We start from the raw sequence: 17,079 nt of genomic DNA, 5'->3' as shown, positions 1-17,079 counted from the left end.
ACATTGTGTACTATCTAGCGTATTCAAGTTTTGCTACTTGAAAGTTGACTATGAATTGATTTTTCTACCTTAATTTAACTAATAAATTTCTAGTCATACCTACTATATTCCTGGCAAGGGGCTAGAGATATCATGATCAACAAGGCCACGTTTTTGCTCTTGGGAATCTCATAGACTTGATTTCTTCTCCAGTACAAGCCAAGCTCTATAAAAAGAGCTAGTTTAAGACATTGCAGATTTCATGAAGGTAGGCACTCACTTTAAAGAACAGCCTTTAAAACTCTTGAGTCCACGCAATTATTTATCTTGTACTCATTGAAGTTATTAGGTACCTAATAAAAAATACCGAGAGGTTGCACAGTAAGGAATATTTCACCTAAATATGCAATATTAGACCAATGAACATGGACTGTCATATTTCTAGCATTATGGAGAGTTCTGGATTAGGTGCAGGTGCCCCTTCAAGAAAACTTGATTTATTTATTTATTTATTTTTTTATTTTTTTGCGGTTCGCCGGCCTCTCACTGTTGTGGCCTCTCCCGTTGCGGAGCACAGACTCCGACGCGCAAGCTCAGCGGCCATGGCTCTCGGGCCTAGCCGCTCCGCAGCATGTGGGATCTTCCCAGACCGGAGCACGAACCCGTGTCCCCTGCATCGGCAGGCGGACTCTCAACCACTGTGCCACCAGGGAAGCCCTGGAGTATAATTCTTTATTGCTATTAGAATGGGATTCTTTTCCATTATTTTTCAACTAGTTATTGTTTGTATGTACAAAAATTTATTGGATTTATATATTTATTTTGTAAGTATTTCTCCTTGGAACTATTAAATCTGAACTCTCTTTCCAGCTTTAACTACTCTTTGGTTGATGCCCTTGTGTGTTCGGATTCCTCTTGACTCTGTACTTGCTGTGGATCCTACATGGGGCTGTCTTTCTCTCAGATCTTTTGTGGGATACCTCCTGCCTGCCCTCAGGCTCTTGGCTCTTAGGCCCTGGAGCCCAGAGACTAGGATAGGGGGCCTCTCCTTTGCCCTCCCCTGGCTCTACACAGGACCTCTATCCAGGCATTTAGAGCTCTGAATACAATTTCCAGTTCACCTTCTTTTAACCAAGCTTCATGATCAGTTAGAGCTTGGAGTGGATTTAGTAGTCAATGGATATTTGTTGAAGGAATAAGTGATTGACTGAAGTATTTGTCTCCTCCCTTCTAGACTGCCAACTAGCTTTTTTTATTTTTTATTTTTCCAACTAGCTTTATCGGGAATGCTCTTGTATTTGGGAACTTATTTTTCAACGTATTTTCCATCTCCTCTGTTGATTTTTTTTTCTAGTCAATTTGTTTATATTTTGTCATATATTCATCTAGCCTTATTTCATAGTAACTTCCACCAATATTGTAGCTTCTAAATAACTATCGATTTGACAATGATAGTTATATTATTTCATTGGTCTAATGCATAATGACCACTCCCACACTCACTATGTAATCTTCTGTAACCTGCTAGGTTTGTTGACTTTGATGTTGCTGTTGCTGACTTGATGACTCTTTCCTCCCTCTCAGATTCAAGCTTCTTCAGGGGAGACCAAGTATACTGGTGCCTTGGACTGTGTAAAGAAGCTATACAAGGAGGCTGGGATCCGAGGCATCTACAAGGGGACTGTGCTCACCCTCATGCGAGGTAACCTTTGAGGCCCTCCATCTGAGGTGATTTGCCACAGAGGGTCTTGCCTGGATCTCCCGACGAGCCTTGGCACCATACATGCCACAGCTCTGACAGGGCTGGCACTGTGTGTCCTGGTTTTAGGCCATCTTACCTCTGGCCAGCATGGACACACATGAGGATGGGGGGACCCTCCATCCTTCTGATAGGCTGGCCGTCAAGGATGGAAATCATGAGCTTGGCAGTCGGAGGGGAGTAGCAAGTGGAAATCGTGACTGGAGGGATGAGTGGGAAGAAAGAATGACTTAGGAGCAGTGGAGCTCTTTTTGGCTTGAGAGGCATGTCCTATTGGGGTGGCAATAGAAGAGGCAGAGACAGCTCAACCCTTGTCCTGAGATGACAGCTTGGGGGAAGGCCAGATGTTAGCTCGTTTATAACTGCTTGGAGTGGGCATATTAGTGTGGACCACTCAGAGGGCCTTTGAAGATGAAATAATGTTGTGCATGTTAGCGCTCACTCACACCAGTGCTCGCCCCAGAGCAGCATCTGGTCACTGCAAAGTGATGATTGCAAATAGGAAGTGCTGCTGAGGAGCTTCTCAGGAAACCTTCAAGGGTCCAAAGCCAAGCTTGGTCCTTCTAAGATCAGGAAATCTGCGAGAATTTTTATATCATTTAATTTACCTCTTTATTGCCACTAACAGATGTTCCAGCCAGTGGGATGTATTTCATGACATATGAATGGCTGAAAAATATCTTAACTCCAGAGGAAAAGAGGTGAGGAGAACAGAAGAACTTAGAAGCCACTTTGCCCAATCATGGGTAGGTTGCCATTTCCTGTTAGTGGATCTGAAGGCAGAAGTGGGACTTGCTTCTGTCTCCATGTCCACTTCCCTATTGTTGCTGCTGAGGCCCAGCTAAAACTAATACCCTTTACCCTGTGCCTCACCTGGTGGAGGAAGTGTTTGAAACAAGTGCATGAAACCTCCTTCAACGAGTGGCAGCTACCATGTCACAGGAGCTTTGGCCTTGGACCTCCTCCCTCCAGCCAGTTTCTCCCTCTCTGTGGCTGCCCTGTCTGCACAGGAGGGATGGTCTGAACACCACTGTCACAGCCTTTGTCTGACTGGGGCTGTTTGGTATTCTGCAGTGTCAATGAGCTCAGCGTGCCTCGGATCCTGGTGGCTGGGGGCATCGCAGGGATCTTCAACTGGGCTGTGGCAATCCCTCCAGACGTGCTCAAGTCCCGCTTCCAGACTGGTTAGTAAAGGAGAGTAGGGTAGATGGGGTTGGAGTGGGTCCCAGAACTGGTTGCCCCTGTGGTACAGAGTTCTTAAGGCCCTAGGGATACTCAATCTCCACAGTAGCACTCAGCATCTCTCTGGCCAACATTCTCCCTTGCAGTCATTTGTGTTCTAGGAATGCTAGACTCATTTTCTTTTTTTTTTGCAGTACGCGGGCCTCTCACTGCTGTGGCCTCTCCCGTTGTGGAGCACAGGCTCCGGACACGCAGGCTCAGCGGCCATGGCTCACGGGCCTAGCTGCTCTGCGGCATGTGGGATCCTCCCGGACCGGGGCACGAACCCGTGTCCCCTGCATCGGCAGGCGGACTCTCAACCACTGCGCCACCAGGGAAGCCCCTAGACTCATTTTCTTGTCAGCCTAAGCATAAAATAAGTGAGAGAAGAACTTCCCTGGCAGTCCAGTGGTTAAGACTCCTCGCTTCCACTGCAGGGGGCACACGTTCAGTCCCTGGTCAGGGAACTAAGATCCCACATGCCGTGCAGCGTGGCCCAAAAAAAGAAAAATAGTAGAGAAGAAGTCAAATCAACCTTCCTTCCCTCACATGAGCAGAAGGACTGTTTCATTCTTCATTCCCTTCTCCACTCCCTTGGCACCAGTAATCCAGACATTTGTATTTGTTTGTCCCAAGGTGAACTGTGTTGTCTGTGGACTGGTCCCAGATGACCTGCAAAGTGTCCTCTCGCTGGTGCTGTGGCCCTGCAGGAAGACTTGACTACAATATTGTCCCCATGTAGGTCACCATGGTCAGGTCAGGAAGCTTCCTGAAGCCTTAACAGTTGCTTTCTGCCCACAGCACCTCCTGGGAAATATCCTAATGGCTTCAGAGATGTGCTGAGGGAGCTGATCCGGAATGAAGGAATCACATCCTTGTATAAGGGGTTCAATGCAGTGATGATCCGAGCCTTCCCAGCCAATGCGGTGAGTGACTGGCAGGGGCTGTGCTTTCCCTTTGGGGCTCAGAGCAGGGTGCAGGTGGGCTGACTTTTGCTTGCTTCTGGGATTGAATTGGGGGCTCAGTTTTTCCAAATCCCACCCTCAGTCAGAGCCTCCTTATTTGTTCCCTTTCCTGAAACTGTCAGGAAGATTTGCCTTTGTGATCCTCTGAGATGAGGAGCTTTGATTTCCTGGCCTGACCATCAGAAGTGGGCAGTTTGGGGACATGCATTTTCTTTCCCTTTTAGGAATGAGAAAGCATAGCTTGATTCTGTGACCTGAGGTGGGAGATTAGCAAGGGGTTTTGGTCCTGACAGGGCCAGTCAAGCACAGTGCTGGGGTCTCTGTGAATAGTCACAACTCCTGTTGGCTTTTCTCTTCCTTCCAACCCCTTCTCAGGCCTGTTTCCTTGGCTTTGAAGTTGCCATGAAGTTCCTTAATTGGGCCATGCCCAACTTGTGAGGCTGAAGGCTGCTCAAGGCTTCAGGATGCTGGAAGCTGTCATCGAGGAGGAACAGTGGGCAGGACTAGGCTGTCCTGAAGTGTGAGGGGAGGGGCATGGTGGGATGTGAGCTCTGTGCACGGACTCAATGGTTGAGACCATTGTCTTAATGACATCCTCTTCCTGGTATAATTTGCCATTTTGCAACTTGAATCCACTCTAGTCAATTTAAGGGAACTCATGAGGATTTGGAGATGGAGTAAGTAGCTTCTAGACCAGATACTGTCTGTGGCCAGAATGCTGTCTACTAGTTGATCACTGGCCCTACTACACCCAAAATACTCCTTGAGAAAGAGGGAATCTCAGCCTCTCACTGGAGACACTATGCATGTTTTCAGCCATCTGACCAGGAACTGGGGCCTTCTTTGATCCCTAGCCAGGAACACTCACCAGATTTCCAGGGTATCATCTAATCCTGGCCTGCACATGGGAATGTGGACTTGAGGCCCACATCTGTCTGCCCAAGTGGACTGAGCAAATGTGCCTAGGGATAGATAGCCTGTTAACAGTCAGGTTTTTTTTTTTTTTTTAATGCATGCAAGTAATCAAAATTAAAACTAGAGTAGCCTAATTTCCAGGAGTAGGTGGAGAGCTTTCCCTCCTACACGGTGAGGAGGAGAATTTTGAACCGACAGTCCCAGCTTGCTAGGATAAGTGAGAAAGCCCAGGGTGTAGGAAGGCTCTTTTTGCACACTCTTTTCTCATGAGAGCACCCTATTTTAACAGGAAATAATAAATATTGTTTCTAATTTTTGCATTGTGTGAAATTTTTTTCTTTTGATTCTGGGTCATTTCAGCGAGCAGCCTCTGTGGCCTTGGTGGAGGCTGTTAGGGATCCAGTATCCTTCCCTGGTTCTTCAGGCAGGGGTTCTAGCAAGAGAAAGAGGAGCAAGTTTTGGCCAGCCCAGCCTTCCCTGACTGCCCCAGCTCCAGCTGCTGGAGGGTGAGGTGGGGTGGGGTGGGATGGGGCAACGTGATTGGTAACTGTTCCCATAGCTCTCAGTGCAAGCCTGGCATGCAGACCCCCACAGGGTCGAGCCTGAAGCCCATCCCTTCATTTCTTCACCTCTCTGCCCTCAGCCATGGGTGTCTTAGCTAACGGATGGAGAGTCAATTGTTCTAAAAGGCCAAAAGCAATCCTGAGTTTTCATATGTACTTTGGGGTCACTGTGTGATCTGATGTCTGGAATTACTAATCAGGCTGATGATGATGACCAGGTGCAGCTGGAGGAGGTGAGGGAGTCATAATGGAGAGTCACAAGCTAGTCTGTCCTTGGCCGGGGGAGGGAGAGGCTGCCAGAGCTGGGCTTCTCTGGTGTTGTTCCATCTGGCAGTCACAGTTCTGGCACTTCCCGCCTCACTGCAGCTGCACAGAGATCCTTGGACTTTGGCTTTAGAGCTGTCACTCAGTGTAAATGGGTGAGAGGGGAAGGGACCCACCCCCATCTGGGAGTGGGTGTGGCCAAGCTGGCTGGAAGCTGAAGATTTGGTGGTTTAAGGAAGGAGAATTTATTTCTGGGAAGATATTTCTGGATGATGGTCAAGTAAAAAAATAACAATTTTAGGGATGAAAATTGTGTGCACTCTGCCTGGGAAGATTAATTCAGTGTTATGCTTTTCCCCTCTCATGCTGCAGGATATCTTTGTTTAATCTCTCACTGATTTGGAGATGGCCACATATGTGTCTCCTGGAGCTCTTCTAGGCACTGCCCAGTCCTTGAGACAGTCCTGAAACCTCGGCCTTTTCCCAGGAGCTCCTCTGAGTGCATTTGCATTCTAACCAAATGCCAGCCATTCCCATGGCTCAGGATCACTTTTACAGTCTCTGCTTCTGGATAATTTACCCTTTGAAACAGCTTCCATTTTAAAATGGAATATTTGGATTCCTTGATATTAGTGGTGGTAAATTCTTCTACTCCTTTGGGTATTCAATAGATGTTAAGTCAAATAAGGAAGTGCCTGGAGGCATATTTGTGAAGGGAGCAGAGCAGATGGTGAGTAACTCCCTCCTGGCTGGCACTTTCTGTTTATGATGCACTTTGAAATGCCACCTGTTCCTGATATATCTCTTCTCTCCCTGACTGGGGGTATGGGTAGGGGAGATTGGGGCCCTCCCAAGCAATTTCTCGGACTGTCACAGGCAGCCTTAAGTAGAAGCCAGTGATTGTTAAAACAACCAGCCAGTGATAACAGCCTCATCCAGGCACAAAGAAGAGTATGATCGCGTCAAAGGTAAAGGACAGAGGGCAGGTTGTTTTAACCTATTAGAAGCAATAGTAGCACCATTTCTGCTGTAAGGTCATGGCATCTCTACCCACAGTTCTTTCACCACAATTCTTTTGAGGCTAGAACCCCTTATTCGTTTTCCAGCCGCTTCATGGATTCATTCTCATCTCTTTACCCCATGTAACTCAGTGTTTAATGGGTAGTGATTTATACCCCCATTTTCAGATGTGGAAGCCAAAGCTCAGACAGGGTAAACTGATCTACCAAGATCATTGGCAAATTGATAACAGAGTGTGGACAATAGAGTAGTGTCTGGGTGTCCACAGGCCTGAAGAAAGGCTTGTGATGCTATCAGAGGCTGTCCTCAGACTGCTTGATCTAAACTCCAAGAGGCCTGTCTGTACTGTAGGGTCAAAGCCCAGGCAGCTGGCCTGTGAGTCAGGCTAGGGGTGGCACACAGAGTCCCAACAGGCACTGGGAAGGCCCCAGGGCCAAGTGCTCGCTGAGTGCTCCTTTTTCTGCTTTCTTTGCTCTAGTCAGCATGCAGGCCTGTAGCTCTCCAGCCAGGCTCTCCCTTGCTTCCCAGGTTCTGTTCTTGCCCTGAGATGTCTAGAGGCAGACGCTAGGTCCACTGCAGAGACTGACACTTTCTCAGGACGGTGTCCCAGGGAGGGGCTAGCTCTTAGGTGCAGAAATAGGCAGCCCAGGAATTAACTGCTCCCTTGAGCATGGACGCTTGTTAAAATAACTGGACCAAAGGCAGTGGCCTCATGGGGGCGGCATTATGAAGGCTGAAATACAGCTTGGGTTAGGGCAAAGGAAATATAGCCCACTTCCCCACTCCCCCCTGTCCACTAGAGGCTAATGGACGTTTCTAAGGCAAAATAGAAACTGATGGTGGTACATAATAAACATCCTGGTAGGACTGGACCAGGGAGCTGGCATGTAGAGGTGGTCAGATGACCAACAAGTCCCAGGAGATGGGTGGGGGACTGGAGGGGCATAGAGAAGCAGCCCCTTTGGGCAGAGAAGAGGGAGGTGTTCCTGCTGAAGCTGAGTCCCCCACGTAGGTAGAGGGCATCAGAGGACAGAAAGTGTGTAAACCAGGGGGCCTGGGCCAAGAGCAGGCTGTCTTCCAGAGAAGTCTGGGGGAGTATGGGCATCTACCTTCTTCCTGGAAGGAGAGGAAAAAAACCTTTTAAATAATAAACCTGTCAAGAGTACATGAAACGGGGAGGGGGAGGAATAAATTGGGAGATTGAGACTAACATATACACACTACTATATATAAAATAGATAACTAATAAGAACCTGCTGTATAGCACAGGGAACTCTACTCAATACTCTGTAATGGCCTATATGGGAAAAGAATCTTAAAAAAAATAAAAAAGAGTACATGAAACAACTGTTTCATTGGAAATAGCAGTTGGTACCCTACCCACGTTCATTTTCACCAGACTTACTGCTGTTGGACTAGACATGTGCCCCACCTGTGTTACTCAGCATAGTTGTGAACACTTCTGAGAACTGGCCCCATCGTGTCCATGTCTGCCTGAGGTTGGTGGTGTGGCAGTCTGTGCAAGATGATGACTACATGCTGGGTAGTGAGTAGGACTGGGGTAGGCTGAGCGCCTGTCAGGGCTCTAGGGCCTCCTTTTCTCTACCATGGATGCTGTATTTCTCTTGCTTTTGAGGGTCTCTGCTCTTGACCTTTTCTACCCACCATTACTTGCTGTTGGCAGCTGTTTCCCAGTTACTGGCTGCCTGTGGGTTTGGTTGCCGTGGTAACCCCCAGTGGTGCAGCTGAACAGGCTTGAATGAAGGTGGTCCTAGAAGGGTAAGGGTAGAAGATGGGGGCTCAGGCCCCTCGTATTCTGTCTTGTTCCAGGGCTGTATTCTTTTGCCAGCTCAACTGGGCATTCATGAAGGCCCTTGGAACTCCCCTTGCTATTGAAGGGTTTCCCAGAAGGAGCAGAGATAGATCCCTGCTCTGGGGACCAGGTACAAGGGGAGGGGAGTCAAGTTGGACCTGGAGGCTGGCTCTCCATCCTTACTTTGAGGCTGGTCTTGGAGACAGGTAAGGAGCAGCTATGGGGTTCCTGATTTCAATGGCCCTCATTTCCTCCAGGCCTAAGGATGCCTTTGAATGCCATGTTTGCTAGATGGATGGATGGCCAAGCTGTGGGGTATCTGAGAACAAGTCACGAGGAGCAACCTTCTGGCAGAGGCTGTCAGGGGTTCCTTGGAGTGACGGGGAGAACCTGCCTGCAGCCAGCTCTGTTGTCAGTCCTGGAGTAGCCTCCTCCTATCCTATTTTGCAACTGAAGTTAGAGTCCTAGCTGTACAGGTGCCTGCCCCTCTGTCAAACATGTAAAGCCTGACAAATGGGCAAACTAGAGAGTGGAGTTGCGAATTTGCCTTTCCAAAGGGTTAGTGGTAGGACTGCTTGAAGTGGGTCAGATCCCCAGGTGTGGCAGTGCAGTGGGAGTCCCATCCAGGTTTCCTGGGTATGGGCTGACTCCTGGAAAACTTGGAAGGGTCAGTCTACCCACGAGCAGAGAAGAATTGAGGTACTCTGTCCCTCCAGCTCCTCATTGCTTGTACTTAGTGAAGTCTTCATATTCTGAGATCAGAAGCATAGCTTTGAAGCAAAGGATCCTAGTTCTGAGCCTGAGGTCAGGAGAGCAGTTTCACTGGCTCTTCTTGCTGTGTGGAAAGTTATCATTCATTCATTCATTCATTCAGTAAATCTTCTCCAAGACTGTGCAGTAAGGACCCAGCAGGGAACAAGTTGGACACTACCCCTTCCCTAACAGAGTTGATGGTCCAGGACTCCTCCCAGGAGTCAAGAAACTTGTTTAGGGAGACACTGCTGTTTAGAATCACAGGCTTACCTGGCCTAGAGCTTGGGTGGCTTCTGCATCAGTGGGGATCGGGTATTCCTCTTTCTAGAAGCTCAGTTCCCAGAAGCACTGAACTCCTGGTTGTGTGCCAAGTCAATATGAGAGGTCCAAGTGGGGATTTTAATTAATACTGGTTAATTACCAGGTGGAGCTTAACCATCCCAAATGCCTTACAGGTTCCCAAGGCTACCTCTAGTCACTTTATGGCTGGGCCCAGCAAAGACATGGAGGACTTTGTCCTATGCCTACTGGGCCTTTGGTCAGTACCTAGGCTATGGTATGGACATACCAGGAAGGTTTCCACCTTTTTCTATTCCCTTCCAATCTGGTGTGGGTGAAGGGGCAGCTTGGGAAATAGCATGGCCTCTCCAGTTTGCCTATGCCCTCTCCCAGGGGCAAAGGATTAACAGTGCCTTGTGGTCTGCTCAACACCATCAAGCAATGCTGGCCCAGGGCCCAGGGTGAAGTATGGGGAGAGTAGGGGTGTGCAGACCTAGTCCTGGGAATCCTGGTGGGAATGCTCAAGAGGAGAAACAGGCACAGTGGTCATTCCTGCCCTGGGCGTTTATTCCCTTTTCTCAAGGAACATGTTTGGCCTACTGAGTTCTTCCAGGCTTATTTATCTGCCTTTGGCTCCCAAATTACTATATCACTGAAACTCCTACTACCTACAAGGGCTTCCTCCTTTGACATCTCAACGACCTCCTGCCGGACTTCTGAGGGTCCTATGGTCATGCCACTATGCCTCCCAGCGGTCAGGGTGGTTCTGACTTTACCATGCCTTTGCTCTTGCTGTCCTCTATGCCCACATGGCTCTCCTCCAGATCTTCCTGTGGTTAGATCCTACCCAGGCCTCGGAGTCAGCTTGAATGTCCCCCCCCTAAAGTGGGCCCTCTTGTTTTCCACCATAGCCAGAACCACACCGGGGTGGTAATGTGCATGCTTGCATCTGGCTCTCAGCTGTGTCCCTGGAGCCTAGTAAGGGCTGACAAACGGTTGGATCTTAGAGTGTATTGAAATTAGAAATGAAAGGTGAGAGGCAGTAACGACGCCGCTTAGCGGGTAGACCACTCATTTCCTGCCCCTGGACTGGAGACTGCCCGGGCAGCCTGGCTGGCGGCCGGCCCACTGGCGCACGCGCACTGAGGGCCGGCGCTCGGCGAGAGCGCGCACGCCCGCGGCCGCGTGCGTCACAACCTGGGCTCCTGCCCCGCCCATCCAGCTCTCCCGCTCGTCTGTGCCCGAGGCGGCGGCGGCTGCCTAGTGACAGCGGCGGCGGCACCAGGCCAGCCGGAGCAGTGTAGGGTGGTGCGGCCCTGAAACGCAGACCCGGACAAAGGGCGGCGTGGCGCGAGGAAGACCCGACCCGGGTCGCGCGTGAGGGGACCTCGCGGGCGCGGGGCGAGAGTCCGGCGTGAGGGAGCGTCCAGGCGGTGGCCGCCGGCGGCTGGGTCCCGCCTGCCGCCGCCGGCATGAGCCACATCCAGATCCCTCCCGGGCTCACAGAGCTGCTGCAGGGCTACACCGTGGAGGTGTTGCGGCAGCAGCCGCCCGACCTTGTCGACTTCGCGGTGGACTACTTCACCCGCCTGCGCGAGGCCCGCTCCAGAGCCTCCACCCCGCCCGCCGCCCCTCCTTCCGGCTCCCAGGGTCTAGAGCCCGGCGCTGGCCTTGTCGCCGATGCGATCGCGGACAGCGAGTCGGAGGACGAAGAGGACTTGGACGGTAGGCGGAGGGCTGGGCCGCGGTTCTCGGTGGGGGGCACGGAGGGAGCGGTGCCGAGGGTCTCTAGAGACCTAGGAGGGGCTGCTGGGGGCCAGGCCCGCAACACTGGGCCGTGGGACCTTGGAGCCCTCGAGAGGAGTTTGTCCGGATTCCCTCAGCCGCCGGCGTGAGCGCGGCGTGGGCCACTTCCAAATTGAGCTCGGCGGTCCTGCGAGCTCTAGAGCGCACAGAGCGAGTTGTGAGGTTCAGCTCGAGGGAAACGTGCGCGCTTTCGGCCCGCGTCCTGGCGCGGGGCCCGAGGGGCGTGGAGCCCACGGCCACCTAGCCTCGGCTGGAGATCCTAAATGCAGTTTCGTTCCGAAGAGAACATTCACATCCACTGATTCGTATTTCCTAACCAGGACGGTAACTTTGGAAAGAATTCATTTTGTGAAAAGTTATTGTGAAAAACTTTAAGCATAGACAAAAATAGGAAAAGTGAAATGAACCTTCTATATGCCAATACCCACATTACACAGTTGGAATATCTGTCACAAATGTTTCATTTGTACCTTTTTTTTTCTCCTTTGCTGAAGAATTTTAAAGCATATCCCAGTATTTCACCCTTGAATACTTGAGTATGCATTTCTTAATGTTGACCCTGAGTGTATATATATATATATATATATTTATATATATATTTTTTAATTTGGCTAAAATGATTGGATCAAATTCGGTGAGGGTAAACAATAACTTTTTCTCGCATATGGGGTGTAGGAAAGAAGACAAGTAACACTTGTACATCTGAGTTAAGCAAGATAGTCAAAAAGCATTTCCATTTTCCGTGATTGCTTCAACACAGGCTTTGTCAATTTAATAGAATTACCCTACTTTTGAACAGCCAAAATTTAACAAAACAATGAAAACATTTGAGAGGCAAAGTTAGAGTGTTAGTGTTATTGGATCATACTGAAAAAAACCTAACAACCTAGTTCTGAGTTGAATCCACATTCAAGTTAGGCTGGCAGAGAGTTAATTATTGGTCATCGCTGTTGGACGTTGTAAGCTTCAGTGTTCTGGATAACTTCCCTAAGTTTATTCATGCTAAGAGTGGAGATTTCTCTATCATGTTTCCCTTGACTTAATGCACATTAAATTATGAGTTTTTCACCTTAAACCTGGAAATCAGAAATTATTTTCCAACTCTCTGTCACAGAATTGCTTTGTGGTCTAAGACAAGCTGTGGAACCTGTTTGATTTCAAATTTACTTATCTTTAAAATAGGGTTCGTGACAACAATCTCACAACAATCTCAACAATTTCACTGTCATAACAATAAATCACAAAGCTGTAACTTGCTTTGCAACAATTTTTATGTACACAAAACATTAGTAGTTTAGCTATTAGTCCCAGATGAGTAAAACAGAGTTTACAAGCTTTATGTTATGTCTTCATTCTTTGTCCTCTTTAATATCTTTTTCAAAGTTGAATTGACTTAAATCTTTGTAACCCTATGCTTTATTTTATTGGTATTTAAATTTTTTGTTTGTTTATATCTCTTCAGTGACTGTGCTAAGTATATTATAGAAATCAACACAAGGTGAACTTCTATTTACAGATAATAACTTAAAAATACATGGCGCACAGTGAGATACCACTTCACACCCATGAGGATGACTATTATGAAAAAAATAAAGAAAACTTGAGGGTTCTAATTCCTCCCCATCCTTGTCAACACTCATTATCTTTATTATGATAGCCAGCCTAGTGGGTAGGAAGTATTATAGTACCTCACTGTAGTTTTGCTTTGCAGTTCCATAATGATGTTGAGCATCTTTCCATGTGTTTGTCGGTCATTTGTGTATGTTCTTTGAAGAAATGTCTATTCTGAGCCTTTGTCTATTTTTTAATTGGTTTATTTGTGTTTTTATTATTAAGTTGTAAGTGTTCTCTGTATATTCTAAACAAATCCTTTAACAGATATATGACTTTAAAATATTTTCTGTCATTTAGTGGGTTGTTTTACATTTTTTTAATATAAATTAATTTATTTGGCTGTGTTGGGTCTTAGTTGTGGCACACGGGATCTTCGTTGCAGCATGCAGGATCTATCATTGCAGTGTGCGGGCTTCTCTCTAGTCGTGGTGCGCGGGCTCTAGATCACGTGGGCTCAGTACTTGCAGCGTGCAGGCTCTCTAGTTGTGGCACGCGGGTTTTCTCTCTTCAGTTGTGGTGTGCGGGTTTTCTCTCTTCAGTTGTGGTGTGCGGGCTCCAGAGCGTGTGGGCTCTGTAGTTGTTGTGCGGGGGCTCCAGAGTGCGTGGGCTCTGTAGTTTGCTGCACAGGGGCTCTCTAGTTGAGGCGTGTGAGCTCAGTAGTTGCCCTGTGGAATGTGGGATTTTAGTTCCCTGACCAGGGATCAAACTCGTGTCCCCTGCATTGGAAGGAGGGTTCTTTACCAATGGACCACCAGGGAAGTTCCACTTCATTCTTTTATATGTGGATATCCAGTTGTTCCAGCACCACTTATTAAAAAGACTATTCTTGGTGGACTTCCCTGGTGGCGCAGTGGTTAACAATCTGCCTGCTAGTGCAGGGGAAACGGGTTTGATCCCTGGTCCTGAAAGATTCCACATGCCTTGGAGCAGCTAAGCCTGTGCACCATAGCTAGTGAGCCTGCGCTCTAAGACCGCGAGCCACAACTACGGAGCCTATGTGCCTCGACTGCTGAAGCCTGTGCACTCTAGAGACCACATGCTGCAACTACCGAAGTCCCTGTGCTCTAGGGCCCGCGTGCTCCAACTACTGAAGCCTGCACGCCTAGAGCCTGTACCCTGCAACAAGAGAAGCCACCACGATGAGAAGCCCGTGCACTGCAACTAAAGAGTAGCCCCCGCTCACTGCAACTAGAGAAAGCCCGCACGCAGCAACGAAGACCCAACACAGCCAAAAAAAACAAAAAATTAAAATAAAAAGACTATTCCTTCCCCATTTAATTGTCTTGGTACTATTGTTGAAAATCAATTGACTGTAAATGTGAGAGCCTGTTTTGAACTCGTGGTTCTATTCCATTGATCTATATATCTGTCTGTATGCCAGTACTACACTGTTTGATTACTGTAGATTTGTGGTAGTTTTGGAATCAGGAAATGTGAATTCTCCAACTTTGTTCTTTTTCAAAGTTGTTTTGGCTATTTGCAGTTCCATATGAATTTTAGGATTAGTTTGTCGATTTCTGCAAAGAGGCCATCTGGGATTTTGACAGAAATTCCTTCGAATTTGTAGATTAATTTGGAGAGTATTGCCTTTTTACAACGTTAAGTCTTCTGATCTATGAGTATGGGATGTCTTCCCATTTATTTAGATCTTCTTTAATTTCTAAATTAAAGAACTACAAATGTTTGATTGGTTCAATATGGTGGAGTAGAAGGACGTGCTCTCACTCCCTCTTGCGAGAGCACCGGAGCCACAACTAACTACTGAACGCTCATCGATAGGAAGACACTGGAATTCACCAAAAAAGATACCCCACATCCAAAGACAAAGGAGAAGCCACAATGAGACCATAGGAGGGGTGCAATCACAATAAAATCAAATCCATAACTGCTGGGTGGGTGACTCACAAATGGGAGAACACTTATACCACAGAAGGCAACCGACTGGAGTGAAGGTTCTGAGCCCAATGTCAGGCTTCCCAACCTGGGGGTCCGGCAAAGGGAGGAGGAATTCCTAGAGAATCAGCCTTTGAAGGCTAGTGGGATTTGATTGCAGGACTTCGACAGGACTGGGGGAAACAGAGACTCAACTCTTGCAGGACACACACAAAGTAGTGTGCACATTGAGACCCAGGAGAAGGAGCAGTGACCCCATAGGAGACTGAACCAGACCTACCTGCTAGTGTTGGAGGGTCTCCTGCAGAGGCAGGGGGCGGGGGTCTGTGTCTCACCATGAGGACAAGGACACTGGCAGTAGAAGTTCTGGGAAGTACTCCTTGGCGTGAGCCCTCCCAGAGTCCGCCATTAGCCCCACCAAAGAGCCCAGGTAGACTCTAGTGTTGGGTCGCCTCAGGCCAAACCACCAACAATGAGGGAACCCAGCTCCACCCATCAGCAGACAAGCGGATTAAAGTTTTACTGAGCTCTGCACACCAGCGCAACAGCCAGCTCTACCCACCACCAGTCCCTCCCATCAGGAAACTTGCACAAGCCTCTTAGATAGCTTCATCCACTAGAGGGCAGACAGCAAAAGAAAGAAGAACAGTCCTGCAGCCTGTGGAACAAAAACCACATTCACAGAAAGACAGACAAGATGAAAAGGCAGAGGGCTATGTACCAGATGAAGGAACAAGATAAAACACCAGAAAAACAACTAAATGAAGTGGAGATTGGCAACCTTCCAGAAAAAGAATTCAGAATAATGATAGTGAAGATGATCCAGGACCTCAGAAAAAGAATGGAGGCGAAGATTGAGAAGATGCAAGAAATGTTTAACAAAGACCTAGAAGAATTAAAGAACAAACAAACAGAGAGGAACGGTACAATAACTGAAATGAAAAATACACTAGAAGGAATCAATAGCAGAATAACTGAGGCAGAAGAACGGATAAGTGACCTACCTGGAAGACAGTATGGTGGAATTCACTGCTGCAGAACAGAATAGAAAAAAGAATGAAAAGAAATGAAGACAGCCTAAGAGACCTCTGAGACAACATTAAATGCAACAACATTCACATATAGGAGTCCCAGGAGGAGGAGAGAGAGAAAAGACCTGAGAAAATATTTGAAGAGATTATAGTCGAAAACTTCCCTAACATGGGAAAGGAAATAGCCACCCAAGTCCAGGAAGCGCAGAGAGTCCCATACAGGATAAACCCAAGGAGAAACATGCCGAGACACATAGTAATCAAATTGGCAAAAATTAAAGACAAAGAAAAATTATTGAAAGCAGCAAGGGAAAAATGACAAATAACATACAAGGGAACTCCCATAAGGTAAACAGCTGATTTCTCAGCAGAAACTCTACAAGCCAGAAGGGAGCTGCATGACATATTTAAAGTGATGAAAGGGAAGAACCTACAACCAAGATTACTCTACCCAGCAAGGATCTCATTCAGATTTGATGGAGAAATCAAAAGCTTTACAGACAAGCAAAAGCTAAGAGAATTCAGCACCATCAAACCAGCTCTACAGCAAATGCTAAAGGAACTTCTCTAAGTGAGAAACACAAGAGAAGAAAAGGACCTACAAAAACAAACCCAAAACGATTAAGAAATTGGTAATAGGAACATACATATCGATAATTACCTTAAACTTGAATGGATTAAATGCTCCAACCAAAAGACACAGGCTCGCTGAATGGATACAAAAACAAGACCCATATATTTGCTGTCTACAAGAGACCCACTTCAGAACTAGGGACACATACAGACTGAAAGTGAGGGGATGGAAAAAGATATTCCATGCAAATGGAAATCAAAAGAAAGCTGGAGTAGCAATACTCATATCAGATAAAATAGGCTTTAAAATAAAGAATGTTACAAGAGACAAGGAAGGACACTACATAATGATCAAGGGATCAATCCAAGAAGAAGAAATAACAATTATAAATATATATGCACCCAACATAGGAGCACCTCAATACATAAGGCAACTGCTAACACCTCTAAAAGAGAAAATCGACAGTAACATGATAATAGTGGGGGATTTTAACACCTCACTTACACCAATGGAAAGATCATCCACACATAAACTTAATAAGGAAATACAAGCTTTAAATGACACAATAGACCAGATAGATTTAACTGATATTTATAGGACATTCCATCCAAAATCAGCAGATTACACTTT

At 47.3% G+C, this 17,079-nt stretch overlaps 2 protein-coding genes across 2 annotated transcripts in view; both read left to right on the top strand.

Annotated features, from left to right (window-relative positions):
* SLC25A20 (solute carrier family 25 member 20) overlaps nucleotides 1-5,151 on the top strand; it is a 31,968-nt gene extending 26,817 nt beyond the window's left edge. Inside the window, exons 5-9 of the mRNA XM_082662764.1 lie at nucleotides 1,564-1,681; nucleotides 2,367-2,439; nucleotides 2,813-2,922; nucleotides 3,761-3,885; nucleotides 4,300-5,151. Of these exons, the coding sequence (XP_082518890.1) occupies nucleotides 1,564-1,681; nucleotides 2,367-2,439; nucleotides 2,813-2,922; nucleotides 3,761-3,885; nucleotides 4,300-4,362 (489 nt within the window). The 3' untranslated portion in view covers nucleotides 4,363-5,151. The remainder of the gene's footprint in view (nucleotides 1-1,563; nucleotides 1,682-2,366; nucleotides 2,440-2,812; nucleotides 2,923-3,760; nucleotides 3,886-4,299) is intronic.
* Nucleotides 5,152-10,814: 5,663 nt separating this feature from the next.
* PRKAR2A (protein kinase cAMP-dependent type II regulatory subunit alpha) overlaps nucleotides 10,815-17,079 on the top strand; it is a 78,870-nt gene continuing 72,605 nt past the window's right edge. Inside the window, exon 1 of the mRNA XM_082664534.1 lies at nucleotides 10,815-11,256. Coding sequence (XP_082520660.1) covers nucleotides 11,004-11,256 — 253 coding nt within the window. The 5' untranslated portion in view covers nucleotides 10,815-11,003. The remainder of the gene's footprint in view (nucleotides 11,257-17,079) is intronic.

Source organism: Grampus griseus, assembly GCF_964374135.1.
Source record: "Grampus griseus genome assembly, chromosome: 10".
Classification (NCBI taxonomy): domain Eukaryota; kingdom Metazoa; phylum Chordata; class Mammalia; order Artiodactyla; family Delphinidae; genus Grampus; species Grampus griseus.
This window is presented reverse-complemented; position numbering and strand designations above follow the sequence as displayed.